Genomic DNA, 13055 nt, shown 5'->3' on the forward strand with positions numbered 1-13055 from the left:
TGGGGGCCCGTTGTTGCCCCCCGGGCCCCTTCCTGCCGCCACAAAATTAAATGGGGGTGCCGCCACAACCGCCACCGCCGCCGCCGATGCCGCCGCAAAGGGGGGGGGGCCAAAAGGGCCCCCCGAAGGCGAGGCCTGATTTGAACCCTGAAATGGGAATTGGAATCCAGGGGGGGGTCCCCGGGGATTTTTCCCTGGGTTTTCTGTAAAGTGGTGGGGGTCCTTTTTTTCCCCTTTTTTCCCCCTGCCCTTTCCCCTTTTTTTTCCCGGACCCTTGGGCCCCCCCCCCCCCCCCCCCCCCTTTTCTCTTCTTATTTTTTCCCTGCAATACGTCTCTGGGGTGTTGGTACGGGTTGTTCGAGCCAGTCCAACCTCGTTCGCGCCCTTGTCCTTCCGTCTCGGCCGGCCTTTGTCCTCCCTATCCCCCGCCACTACACTTTGCCCGCCCACCTTCCCATTCTCTGCGAACACAAAGGCTGACGGAAAAGGGATATGGACTAGTGAGGGCTTGTGAGAAATCACAATGCGTTTCTTCATTCTATATGCATCATGCACAAGCCTGCCCATCTGCTATGATACTGACTGGATAAGGGGGTGAAATTAATGACTCGGAATTGGAGCGAAATGGTCGATCTCTGGATCTTTGGTGGGCAAGCATTGTGGCTTGTTAGGGGACACCATAAAAATAATCGGTTAATGATGTGTGTTTATAGTCTGGGTGTTGGGAGGACAATATCAGCGACTTTCTTTTTGATCTCTTTGCACGAAGCAGCCTTAAATCATCCGTCTGAGCCTCGGGAAGCGGGCTGTACAGTAAGTGACGAGTCAATGCAACGAGGAAGTGTTAGCATTACAAATGACCTCTGCATCCCTCGGGAAAAGAAAAGAGAGCTTCTCGTTTAGCAAGAGTCAAGCATCTCATCCAGTGCAGAGTGCTCGGCAGAGCTAACCGTCAAGCCGTAGGCGGCCTTCACTACAATCCAAGCGGCAGCATAGTCGCAGTGGATGTCGGAAAGGGGAGGCCGCCATTCGTCAGGGGTGCTGGAGCCCTTGTCGGAGTTGACCCTGCTGGTGACGGCCCAGAGCTGGGGACCTTCGACGTCGTTGGCGAACATTTTGCGTTCGGAGGTTGTCCACTGCGAAGCGCCAGACTGGAGATCCTCGTCAGTTTCTTCCTTTTCTTTTCGTTTTCTTTTCGTTTCCTCTCCCTTTCCAATGGGCAACGGAAGCCAAGGGAAGAACAAAGGACAACTAACAATCCAGGCATTTTTCAGCGGCACCAAATGGTCTATGGAGACATCGCTGGGCACGCTATGCGTCGCGCCGTCAAAGGGACTGGTCCAGGTCCCGGAGGTAGGGTAGCAGTCGTTCCCGGTCTCGACATTATTGCCGTCCCGTCGCAGGACGTACTCGCTTATTCAACGGTCAGTGTTAGGCCACAAACCACAGTTTGGATTTGGGGGCAACGGGAACGAAGAAAACAAAACATGTTAAAACGTAGACGTACCGAGCATTGCAGTTTCCCTCGACGGCCTCCCAGTGAGGAAACAGGTCGCGGTCGTAGTCGCCCTTGTCGACGGGCTCGGCGATAAACAGCGAAGAGAGCAGGGAGCGTGCTTCCCAGCCGCTGGGGATACCGGGCTGTGTTGATCCCATCGACTTTAGATGTTGTCCGGCTTGTGAAAATGGTGAAGCTTGATTCAACTTACGGGAATGGCGGCGACCGCAGCGGCGGTGGAGAGCAGAGCAGCAACGACGGCCTTCATTTTTGGGGGGAGGGGGAGAGAGAGACCTCGGTCTGCTGGAGGAGCGACGAACGACGGGACCAACTTGGAATCACCCATAGCCAACCGGTGATGGGCGACGAGGGCTTTAAGTAGTATCAGTCCTTCAGACCGCTTCGAAGTTTGACCTCTCTCCAGTCCCAATATCTCCAAACCCATCTCGTAAGTCTCACGATCTTTGCCAACCCCACGAGGCCAGGTCCGTAGAGGGACAATTGTGCATGGACTCAAACCACCTGCCTCCTTTGTCAAAGACCTGCAGCCGCGGTCAAGACGAGTGGATGGGGGAGGCAGAGGCACAGATAGAAGTGCACATCACTGCCTTTGCACGCGATGATCAACAGTTTGTATGCCGAAGCGCGGCCCCGCAATCCTGCCACTCAATCGGCACCAAATCGCGGTTCCGACCATTCACAAGGCCGGATAATGCCACGCAGTCCGTTATTACTGCCAGTGTAACGCTCTGGTAACCTCTGGGAATGGGAAAATATCCTGAACACTGGAAAGAAGATAGCTGTGAAAGACCGATGCCTGACACCTGACGCCTTTCGCATGATGGGCAGTCGTTAGTCGCGCGGGGATTTCTCCCATGACGTGCGGCTACCTGCCTAATCGGGGCATCTGAGAGATTCAGAGGCGGGAGGATAGTACTGCAGATCTCGTGGTATGATTGGCCTTTGCGATTCTTCACAGGCACGGTGGTTATCATATTCTAGGGCATGTCGTAGTTTGAGCGACTTGATTGATGAGAAGCGTCGAAACGTCCGAGTAACAAAGAACATGGTTGATGCGTTGCACGGTTGCTATCGTAAACGGCGGGAGCGGCGCGTGGGGATGGATAGGACGAGGCTACAGGCTTCTGTAGTAGACTGATGTGTTGCGTCTTCAACTCGGTATGTATGCCGAGACGCTCTTCCATCGATTCTTGTTTGGTGTTCGCGGGAGCTTCCCTGTGATGATCAGTCGGAGATGATGGCGTCGCTGAAGTCGCTGAGACTAAAGTTGCTGGTCTTTACTAGTTCATGGGTTGGCTAAAGAGATGGCCAGTCCCCTGATGAAGGATAGAGAACTGCGCGCGGGGGAGGACGAAACAGCAAACTCTCCCTCTCCAGTCAAAAGGATAAGGTCTGATGAGAAGAGTGTGAGAAGAGTGTGTCTGGTAACAGCAAGGGCCAGGGAAGACGGATGGAGAAACACGTGCGCAGTCACGTGTAAATCAACGAAAGTGAGGCTGGGGTCGTCTGTGGCTGAAAGTGGGGTCGCCCTACCGTCTGTGTTGATGTATCGTCATGCACCATGTCCACTCCAACCCTTTGACACTTCAACACCTCAACACTTCGACCGACAACTACCCATTTTATTGGCTTGCGGCTCCTTTCGCAATCAATTCGGTGCTGTCTTTACCTGGACAGTCTCCATCGAACCACTTCTTTTACCCTCTCCTATCACCATAGTCCTCGAGCATCATCGTCAGTCATGCCGGATCTCAACACGGTGCCAGCATCGCCGCGCCCCATTCCTCATCCAACTTCCCGACATCACTCCACAGGCCAAATACGCCCTCCATCACCATCGTTGAATATTCTTCCCTCCAACCAACCGGCCGTGGAACAAGCCCGCCGCTACTCCAACGCGTCCTTGCCGTCTCCTCGCTTCACCCCTTCCTCCCTATCTAGCACCAGCAACCCGGTGCCCACCCACCCCCCGCCGTCATCCGCCGATACGTCTTCCATCTCTGGGACTGGTCCGCTCCGCCATCCCCGGCCGCTAACGGCCGCCGAACTACACAGCCAGCTGGAGAAGGAGCAGGAAGCTGTGGTACGTACATCTCGTTTCCGTTGCATGACAGTCCTCTTGAGTAGCCCGGCTAAGTCCATGTTTTCCTTCCACGCAGGTCAATCGTCTCTCTCGAGAACTTCAGCTCCTTCGAGTCGCCCACAACGCATCGGTGGCCTCCAACACATCCTCTACGTCAACCGGAACCGCCTCGCACGAGCAACAACAAACACCCACTGATTCCGGCCTTCTCACCGGCGCAGGCTTCTCCATCCCCTCCAGCGCCGGCCGCCGCCACAACCGCACAGCCTCCAACACCAGCACCCGCAGTCTTGCCGCGACCATGGGCTCCGCCAACACCTCCACTGCCTCGGGGCTCGCCCGACCACTTGCCACCCCGCTGTCCCGACAGAACAGCTCCACCTCGCACCGCAGCATCACCGGAACCTCGCCGGCCGGCGACAGTTTCTCAGGCGTAGGCTACGTGCCCCCCTCGCAACGGATTCCCGGCTACTTTCCCACGACCAGCAGCTATTCCAACACCACGACGGCGGGCGGCAATAGCCACACACAAGACTCGTCGCCGCTGGCGCCGGGCCTCGTTCCCGGAACGGCACGGTACGAAGAGGCACTGCTGCAGCGGGAGCAGCTCGAGAACACCATGCGGGAGAACGAGGCGCTGAAGAAGCGCATCCGCGAGCTGGAACGCATGGTGCGCGAACGTCGTAGCGAGAGCATCAGCACCACCACGAGCACCGGCACTGGCGTCAACGTTTCTGTTCCTCCTCCCCCCGTCGGTGCTGGTGTCGCGGGCCCTCGGGACCGGCCGAGTATACGTGCACCCTCGATTAGTGAGCAGAGCGTGGCTGGTAGCGTCGGCGTCGGCGTGCCGGAAGAGGAGGTCCGTGTTGGCGAGAGCGCTTCCAATGCGGGCATGCCGGCTCCCGGTGCGTGAAGATTGGCGGGCTGGACGAAGTCAAACCTCGGGGGGATCTTGGCAACTGGCCATACCGGGAACGGTGTTGGAGTGGAGGATTTACGGTCTCTCTGACTCTTTCTTTTGACGAACGAATGAATTTTTTCTCGGCGAGGTTGCGAGACCGGGTAGGGCCCTATCCGAGGCTCTCTGCGAGCTGCTCATGGATCGGTAGCCGGCCCTACCTCTGTCACGCCTCGCTGCAATGGGCGTTATGGGGCCGGGACTGGGTACATTATGCAGACATAAACGGACTGCGAGGTATTTCTATTATCAATTACCGAGGGATAACCTATCTCTATTCTACTTTCTGTTTAAGTTAGGATTTTCAGGCTCCGACTCCGCATGTGTGTAGTGTCAGCCTTTCTAAACATGAAATACTACGGAAGCCGGTGCCACAGAAACGGGATGCTGCAGTCTAGGCAATGTCCTTGCTCTGCACGACTGTTCCGAAAGCGTCGCCAATCTCGCAGAGGGTTACCCGCTTCACCTCCTCGGCCTTGGCACCGGGAATGTCTCGAGTGCTGACGGCATCCTCCACGACCAGAACATCCCATCCTTTCTCGGCAGCCTGCCGAGCTGTGGTGGAGATGCATACGTGGGCCTATGTCGTGTCGAGTGTCAGCAGGAGTTCATTGGCGAAACCCCCTCCCGTTCACTAAGCTACTCACCATGTATCCCGTCAAGACGACCTTCTTGCGGCCCGTAGCCTCGAGGAGTTCCTGGAGATTCGTGCCGGTGAAAGAACCGGGAAACTGCTTGGCGACAACGCTCTCGGCGCCCTGAGGCTTGAGCTCGTCAAACTCCTCGGCCAGCTCGGTGCCGGGGGTGAAGACGGGGGCGCCGGGCGGGGTGGCGTGGACGACGTGGATGACGGGGGCGCCGGCGGCGCGGTACTTGGACAGGAGGGAGGCGATGACGGGACGCGAGGACTCGACGCCCGACAGGCGGAGTTTGCCCTTGGCGTATTCGTTCTGGGCGTCGACGATGACGAGGACGCTGTCGTTTGTGGAGGCGGTCGAGGGCTGGACGCCGATGATGGATCGGAAGGAGGCCATTTTGCGATCGATATGGGTTGATTGGTTAGATGGAGGTTATGCCGTAACTCGAAGATCGTGTTTTTTATTTTATTTTCTCCTTTTCAATGCGCCAAATAACTCGGAAAAAGCGACCCTCAGGTTATTATATAGTGTTTATATCATGGAAGCCGGGCAAGGGAATCGAGACGGACGAATCTTGCTCTAGATTACCGAGTACCCAGTGACGGCTGGCGGGGTTTAAGTGGATCTAACCGGATCCGCTTGTCCGGCCCACTCGGGAGACGTCGCATGTGGCATGGGGCCATGACGGCGGCGCTGAAGTACACTTTCGCATGTACTGTACACCAAAGTCCCAGCTATTATACGATTGTCTCTGCATCGAAGATAGAAGGCAGAAGGCAGTTGCTACCCAAACTACGAATAAATACTACAACACAATTAAAGGGTATCTATTTTATCCCTTCTCAAATGACTCTAGCCATGTTACATGAATAAGTGGCTTGCTATGACAACCTAGCTGTCTGTACCTACGGTTACTTACGGTAGCTTGTACATTCGAATTCTATGCGGTACGTACTCGCTGGGTTTGGCGCTGGTGTGTCATGGTCCCACTAAGCTGATTAATCACAACTTCCCTGCGGCCCTTGCATGACTAAGCAAGCCCAGAAGCATCCCGCATCGTTGCCGAGTACTCATCATTGCCATCCATCAATAGATTCTTGCATCTAATTTCTAAACCCATCTTTCTACCAGAAAAAGTCCGACGACTCACCCAACGCCATTGTTGCTTCTAACGACCAAACCAATCCCATAAACACAAAATCGCAGTGTACCGGCCGGTAGTACGCCCAAATAATGAACTCCCAGGTTTCCCGTTGATGAGATGCCTCGCATTCATGTCACGCTTCGCCCGCCTCTTGGCGAGCCCTTTGGTCGCTTCGCTCCCTGATCTCTCGGCGCGGCGTATCTCAATGACTCCATCTGCTCGTTCTCATCCTCGAGTGCCACTGTCGCAAAAACGACCCAAGTCAGCATGAGGCAGCTATGCACCTGACGGGGATCGGGCAAGGGGAGAGGAATTGAGTGAGAGAGGGCACGACTTGCGACTTACTGTGCAGAAAAACAGCCGCCCTCTTCCCGCTAAACAGCGCATGCGGTACATTGGTCACATTATCCGAGTTTGCATCCCCGACGGCGTACACACCCGGGACGTTCGTCAGGAGCCCTTTTTCGTGATCGACGGCCATGCGACCTCCAAGCAGCGCGACGCCCATGTCCGGTCCGACGCTCGACGCCTGCTCGGTCGGGAAACTCGCCAGGAACGCTGCCCGCTCGACGAACCCGCCGCCGCCGTCACCACCACCATCGGCATCCCCAGCAAACTCGACGCGGAAGAGATCCCGGTGGGCAACAGACGGCACGCCCATGGCGTCAAACTGGCGCCACTCTTCCTCGCCAAACGCCTCCTCGTCGCCCACCAGCCGCACGACGCGGGCAATGGGCCGGTTATCGACGCTGACGTTGTGCGAGGCGAGGTACGCCTCCCAGCGGGGCTGCGAGGCGTCCATCTCGGCGCGGGCCTCGGGGGTGTCGGTGCCGTTGACAAAGGCGATCATGTCGCGGTTGAGGGTGCGCATCTCGCGCACCATGCCGGCGATCTTGCGCAGCGGGCCGAGGATGCCGAGCGGCTGGTTGGCGTACTCGTGGCCGTCGCACCAGGGGCACCAGAAGATGCCCTTGCCCCAGGCCTCGCGCACGCCGGGCGTCGAGGGGAGGACGTCGCGGAGGCCGGTGGCTAGGATGATCTTGCGGGCGTGCAGGGTTTTGTTTTCGGGGGTGTGGGAGGGGAAGCGGGCGTCGACGGAGAAGAGGGTGGGGTAGGTGGGCGTGTCGTGGTCGGGGGTCGAGGGGGAGGAGACGGGGGAGATGGCGGTGACGGTGCCGTTGACCATGGTTGCTGTGCTGTAGTGGGCTATTTGGGCCCGCGCGACATGGCGAAGATATTCGGGGGGGACGCCTGTCGGAACACGAGAGTGAGTATTGCCACGATGAGGAAAGAAGTGACAAAAAAAAGAAAAAAGAAAAGACCAACCGTCAAAACCGAGAATGTCGTGCATTCTCCGCGTCGGATCATTGCGGTAGCTCCCCGAATCAATCATGAGCACGTTGCGGCGCATGCGGGCCAAGCCACTGAGCGCCGAAAGACCGGCAGGCCCTCCCCCGACGACGATGGCATCGTATGTGATGTTTGTCGACACATGGCGATTATACGGGGGAACCACGGGGGCGGCGAAGACGAAAGATGGTGTGGTAAAGACGGAGGACAGGGTGCCGTGGAGCCAGATGCCCAGGGTCAAGCTGAAGACGGCAATGGCGGTATATCGGAGTCGGGTAGAAAGTGTGCGACTGTAGAGGCCCGCCATGAGTTTCCCCATGCTGTCGACTGAACAAAGGGGAGCTTGAAAAGGGAGCTCTGGCAGGTTCAGAGACGGAGACACATACGTTGCAAGGGAAAAGAAGATGTCGGGAGGAAAATAATGGGAATTAATGGGCGGTGCAGGACCCAGGGGTCGATTGATGAAGCCGGAGGGGAGACCGGACTGAATACCCCATGGGGAATCAACTTCCTTGCAATCTCCTAGTCGTGGTATGGCCGAGCCCGGTAGTTGATCGTCGGCCGGCAGAGAAGCAGATGTTTCAGTTCAAGATCGACAGCTCAAGCGGGTCTAGTGACCGGATATTGTGGAATGAGCCGTGTCGTCTAAATTCAGGAAGAGTTATAAGGTATTATGCATGCAGATCAACAGAGGCGCTCAAGGAGGGAGAGGGGAGAGGAGAGCGAGAGGAGTTGAGGCAATAAACGACGGCGGATGGCCCGGAGGGAACACGTTACCTTTGTATTCTGTGCTTCCTTTGTCAGTTGTTCGTTATTCTGACGTTTTGCTGGATACAGGTAATTATACGAAGATGTACGAAGTACAACTGTACAAGCACGTTGTACGTACCGGGTCCATCCAGCCGCAACTCGACCAACGTCAAGCCGTAAATCCGCCACCAAGGAACTGCCCGGTGACTGTAGCACCATGTCGCATGAGGCTGGGAGATGCGTTCAGGGGCTGGCCACCGTCCAAATAGGTACAGTGACGAGACAAAACTGTCGAGCCAATGTACTTACAACACCACGTTATAGGTGTGCGTAGTTAGGTACATCGGCTCGACACTTATGTCGAGTTACTGTACAACGTACAACGTACCATGGCTTTTGAAACTCACCCCACCTCTCTGCCCCCACCCTCTTCCCCACCGTTTTCATCCCCACGAAATACTCAAGTCCATGTCTCACACTTCTGTGCGTCATGGGAAACAATCAGGGATAGGCTTTAAAGGTAGGTATCTCCGTTAAATCGGCAGGAGAACGGTTCCTGCCGATTTACCTTCAAGTTTACAATGTACGTTGTATGGACACTACAACGTACTCCAGGCCCGTTGTCAGCTGGCGGAGCTTCCCGGAGGTACCTCAGGTTCCGATGCCGGGTCCGATCGGGCCTCGTAGTTCCTCCGGAATGGACCCGCCCCGTGCAGATGACGACAAGCTTCAACCTTCTTTACTATATTGGTTTACTATATTATTAGTCCCCATTTGTGGCTATTAACTCCCTCACCATCTTCATCATGTTCCGAACACGACAGCCCGTGGTGGCAACCCGCTACTGGGCACATTACTTATGCCGACAGCAGATGTGACCTACAAGATTTATCCTCAGTCCACGAATCCTATGCACGTGTGTCATCTAGGAAATCGACTTTGACAAGACAGGGACACCGGTTTAACTCCTCTACCCAAATCTATGTGACGTCGCCGCCATAATAATCTACCCCTAACCAACTACCTTCATCCCACACTGATATCCACGCAGGTACAGAAACGATCAAGCCTAATCGACTCCATCTCGTCCTCTCCCTGCATAAACCCCATATACGTGCACCGCGCCTCCTCATTAGCACCAACGCACTCATGGTTCCTGCAACCCGCATCACTCTCGCACCTCTCCCCCGTGGCCGTGGGCATGACAGAAGGGCAACTCTCCGGGACGTAGAAATCGTCAATGCTGTCGCTGGTCGGCACTCCAAACGTCTCCCCCCCGAGGCACCAGTGCTGCTCATAGATGGGATGCGCGTTGAACTGGACCTGCAACTTCCTGACCCACCGACTCTCGCCCCGGACAGTAATGTGGTGCGACGGCGAGTACTGCCACGACGTGAGGCCGTCATACGCCAGCTGACTCCCAATGTGCCGCTCGATGCCGAGAGACGGAGCAGGCACGTACAAGTACACCTGCATCTCCTCGTCCGCAATCTCGACCGTGTCCCGCAGGACCCGCTTGATCGCCTCCACCTGCTCCGGGTACGCAACGCGGTCGCGCCCGGCCCCGGCCTGCGGCGTGATGATGATGGCGTGCACGAACGGCTCCTTGGTCCAGTCGAATTCGTTAGCGTGCTCTTCCAACCCCGGGTTCCTGCGTCCGCCCCGCGTGTTGCCGGCCCGGAGGAACTCCGTCACCATCTTTCGGAAGTACACGTCTTGGCCGTCTGGGAACAGGCGCTCGATGTCCTGGTGTTCCGCCGTGCCGCTGCCCTTGGTGAAAGCCGGGACCTCCCACAGGTGCGCCGCCCATACGCCGCGCGACGACGCGACGAGGACCGCCGTGCAGCCGGCAATCGGCGGGATGCCGCCGCCGCGCGGCCAGACCCCCAGCTCGCCAGACTCGGGCGCGAGGAAGTCAAAGTAGGCGCTGGTCGACCACCGGTCCTCGTGCGCGTCGTATTCGCCTGTGCGCCCGTACCCGGGCCCCGTCGCATCGATGTGCTCGCGCATCCTGTCCCACCATTCGGGCTGTGGGCCGTGCAAGTGGGACGTGTTGTAGGCCTTCCACGAGAACATGTCCGGCTGCGGCTGCGGATCGTCATCCGGGCTGCCCAAGCTGCCCGTGGCTCGATGGCAGAGCTCGCACGTACCGCCGCAGAGACCCCTCTGGTCGACGCAGATCATGTCCATGTTGGGTTCCTGCGTCCTCACCGCCCGGGGACCGCACCACCCTCGATGAAACACCGTGTCCTTGCCGAGCCGAATCACCAGTTCCCGTGCCTTTTCCGCGTTGACTACCCTGTTCACGAAATCGTCCGCGTCGACTTGGTCGCCAGGTGTAAAGTGCCACGACAGCAGGTTCTCCCATGGCGGCCGACTGGTCATGTTGCGAGGGTCGTGTCGTTCGTAGGGAAGGACGTGGAATGTATTCTTGTCCGCGAGACCTGCCGTTCCGAGCTCGGTCTGGATGCCTGTGATGGCGTCTTGGATGTAGTTCAGAAACACTGGCTCGACCTTGTCCCCGTCCTCCGTCGCGACTTGGTTTTCCGCCGGTGCCGCGATGCCAATGTAGATCCAATCCTGATCGACAGGGCTCAGTGGGCCTCCTGGTGCGAGATATTCCGCAAGCCCAGAACGTTGCGTTGCGCCGTCCACGTCTTGGAGGAAATTGGTGACGCCGTCTTCGTAATAGCCAGACAGAGATCCGGGAAACTTCTCGCCGAGCTCCTCCTGGCCGGGCCAGCCGACCCCAAGAGTGAATGACGGCACTTCCCAGATGTGTCCAGTCCAGACCGCCTCCGGTGAGGCAATGATGATGCCGACACAGCCGTAGAGCGGAGCCACGCCTCCCATCCGAGGCGTAAGAATTGTCCCCTGGGTCAGATTGGTAGGCTTGAGCAATGTAAGTGTGCCGGTAGACACATGCGTGTTGGTAGCTGCCCCCAAGCCAAGGCCGGGCCTTGTGCCGTTAACCGCGATGATCATGTTGAGTCTCTGCCACCAGTCCACCTCGCCATGTTCCCAGTTCTGGGGGTCGAAAATCTCCTTGGTGACGATTTCCATAGCATCGGCTAAAGTTTGCTCCTGCTGCCGCCTGCCCTTGGGCGTGCTGATGTCGCGCATGTCTTCAATGCACTCGTCGCATTCGCCACACCGAGGTACCAAGTCGACTGCAGGAGGAGGTACAGAGCAACTATCGCCGTGCTGGAGCTCGCCACCCGCGCGACCACGTGAGCCCTGAGGACGCTCACCGTTTCCGCACCACGAGTGACTGAAAAGGACTCTGTTCTGCCAGAGGAGGACAAACTCTTTCGCCCGAGGAGGGACGCGAACCGGAGTCTGGGATGCCTCGGCGGCCGGAGAAGGCGTTGCCTGTGTCGTTGTCGATGTCGGAACCGCTGTGGCATGTGGCTGGATGACGACCATGCCGCTCGTCTCGGCCACCTGAACTTCGGAATCCTCCTTGTCTTTGTCGTCCGGGAATCCAGGTCCAAATTGCCATGACGCGAGGCCTTTGTAGGGGGCGAAGGCATGCATTTTCATCACCTCGTTGAAGTCCTCCATCTTAGTCTCCAGGGAAGTGGACTCGTTGTCCAGCACCTCCGACACCTCCTCCTCGAGATCCGCTTGTTCGGGGGAGTAGGGCACGATGGTGATCGTGCTGGCAGGGAATTTGAATTCTCCAACGAGCAGCTTGTACACCGTCGAGATGCGGTCTTCATACCTGAGCTTGCGAACGTTGAAGCGGCCGCCCGGTGTGATGATCCAGACTCGCAACCAGCTAAGGGATGCCGCATGGAACGGGTCGCCGCGTTCTCGCGTGTATTCAAGGAGACCCGGTTGCTTACCTTCTCCATAGCCTTGTCGGAGGAAGTCCACGACATCTCTCTGAAAGTAGTATTCAGGGTCTTGGGGATAGTCGTCTTCCTCGCCCTCAGTATCGAAGGACGGAACTTGCCATATATGAGATTCCCAGACGCCCTTGGGGGACGTGACGATGATAGATGTGCAGCCTCGAATGGGGCCCACACCGCTTCCCATAGGAACTTCACTTTCCCCATCGTCATCGTCCTCGTCATCGTCTCCACCGCCCGTCGCGAACAGATGGAGGCGACTTGTAGTATGCTCGTCGCTCTCGCTGCTGGTGGTGTAGTCGATCCGAGGTCCGTTTTCTCGGGCCAGCACATACGTCTTGAACCACCATTCGACAGAGCTCTCGCCCCCTTTGTAAGTCGCAGGAGAAGTAGGCTTGTTACCCAGAATGTCCTTCACCTCCTCCATGCTTTGGGCGTCAATTTGTCTGGCCATCAAGCGGGTCGTCTGGCAGTCCACACAGCCACGCGGAGAGCATTTCATGACATGACATGCGCCGTCGTCCGTGAGGACCAACGGCCACTCCTCTTCATCGGCGTGCTTCCCATCTGCATCCTGCCGACGGATAAGTCCGGCCTCGGAATCTTGATCCCAATCACACCATTTCTTGCGGAGCAGCTCTTCAGTTTCGAACCTGATCACCAGCTCGCGAGAACGACCAGGTCTGCCAGGGGCATACTGCCAGGACAAGAGACCTGACCACCATCTGGAACTGCCATCAAAGCTGCCGCCGAGTTCAT

General features: G+C 57.3%; 6 protein-coding genes across 6 annotated transcripts; 1 reads left to right on the plus strand and 5 right to left on the minus strand.

The window, feature by feature from the left end:
• Window positions 1-899: 899 nt before the first annotated feature.
• ACRALDRAFT_1067333 (uncharacterized protein) lies at window positions 900-1766 on the minus strand (the record flags this gene model as incomplete). The annotated part of the gene is made up of 4 exons (XM_071017437.1): window positions 900-1151; window positions 1257-1413; window positions 1508-1641; window positions 1710-1766. The coding sequence occupies 4 exons, from the start codon at window positions 1764-1766 to the stop codon at window positions 900-902; spliced, it is 600 nt and encodes a 199-aa protein (XP_070879021.1).
• Window positions 1767-3260: 1494 nt separating this feature from the next.
• On the plus strand, window positions 3261-4515 carry ACRALDRAFT_2024086 (uncharacterized protein; the record flags this gene model as incomplete). Its single annotated transcript, XM_071020193.1, has 2 exons — window positions 3261-3602; window positions 3706-4515. The coding sequence occupies 2 exons, from the start codon at window positions 3261-3263 to the stop codon at window positions 4513-4515; spliced, it is 1152 nt and encodes a 383-aa protein (XP_070879022.1).
• A 439-nt stretch (window positions 4516-4954) lies between these two features.
• Window positions 4955-5594, minus strand: ACRALDRAFT_2094968 (uncharacterized protein; the record flags this gene model as incomplete). The annotated part of the gene is made up of 2 exons (XM_071022699.1): window positions 4955-5140; window positions 5208-5594. 2 exons carry the CDS (start codon window positions 5592-5594, stop codon window positions 4955-4957), a joined length of 573 nt encoding a protein of 190 aa, XP_070879023.1.
• Window positions 5595-6261: 667 nt separating this feature from the next.
• On the minus strand, window positions 6262-8391 carry ACRALDRAFT_1060037 (uncharacterized protein). Its single transcript, XM_071016167.1, has 3 exons — window positions 7669-8391; window positions 6688-7593; window positions 6262-6583 (listed from the first exon to the last, which is right to left on the minus strand). The coding sequence occupies exons 1-3, from the start codon at window positions 8009-8011 to the stop codon at window positions 6471-6473; spliced, it is 1362 nt and encodes a 453-aa protein (XP_070879024.1). The 5' UTR covers window positions 8012-8391; the 3' UTR covers window positions 6262-6470.
• A 784-nt stretch (window positions 8392-9175) lies between these two features.
• On the minus strand, window positions 9176-10837 carry ACRALDRAFT_1060035 (uncharacterized protein). The gene has a single exon (XM_071016166.1). It carries the CDS (start codon window positions 10825-10827, stop codon window positions 9469-9471), a length of 1359 nt encoding a protein of 452 aa, XP_070879025.1. The 5' UTR covers window positions 10828-10837; the 3' UTR covers window positions 9176-9468.
• Window positions 10838-11987: 1150 nt separating this feature from the next.
• Window positions 11988-12520, minus strand: ACRALDRAFT_1060034 (uncharacterized protein; the record flags this gene model as incomplete). Its single annotated transcript, XM_071016165.1, has 1 exon — window positions 11988-12520. A coding segment is annotated over exon 1 (476 nt), but the record flags the coding sequence as incomplete, so codon positions are not given.
• Window positions 12521-13055: the final 535 nt, after the last annotated feature.

The sequence above is a fragment of the Sodiomyces alcalophilus genome (assembly GCF_042370955.1).
Source record: "Sodiomyces alcalophilus JCM 7366 unplaced genomic scaffold ACRALscaffold_1, whole genome shotgun sequence".
NCBI classification, from domain to species: domain Eukaryota; kingdom Fungi; phylum Ascomycota; class Sordariomycetes; order Glomerellales; family Plectosphaerellaceae; genus Sodiomyces; species Sodiomyces alcalophilus.

Bases quoted from the DNA above. Each gene is read 5' to 3' on its own strand.
- ACRALDRAFT_1060035 (XM_071016166.1), bottom strand. From the start codon at position 10,827: ATGACCAGTCGGCCGCCATGGGAGAACCTGCTGTCGTGGCACTTTACA.
- ACRALDRAFT_1060037 (XM_071016167.1), bottom strand. From the start codon at position 8,011: ATGGGGAAACTCATGGCGGGCCTCTACAGTCGCACACTTTCTACCCGA. The intron at 7,594-7,668 runs GTTGGTCTTTTC...GTGTTCCGACAG, and splicing joins CGACATTCTCGGTTTTGACG to GCGTCCCCCCCGAATATCTT. The intron at 6,584-6,687 runs GTAAGTCGCAAG...TTTTTGCGACAG, and splicing joins GGCGGCTGTTTTTCTGCACA to TGGCACTCGAGGATGAGAAC.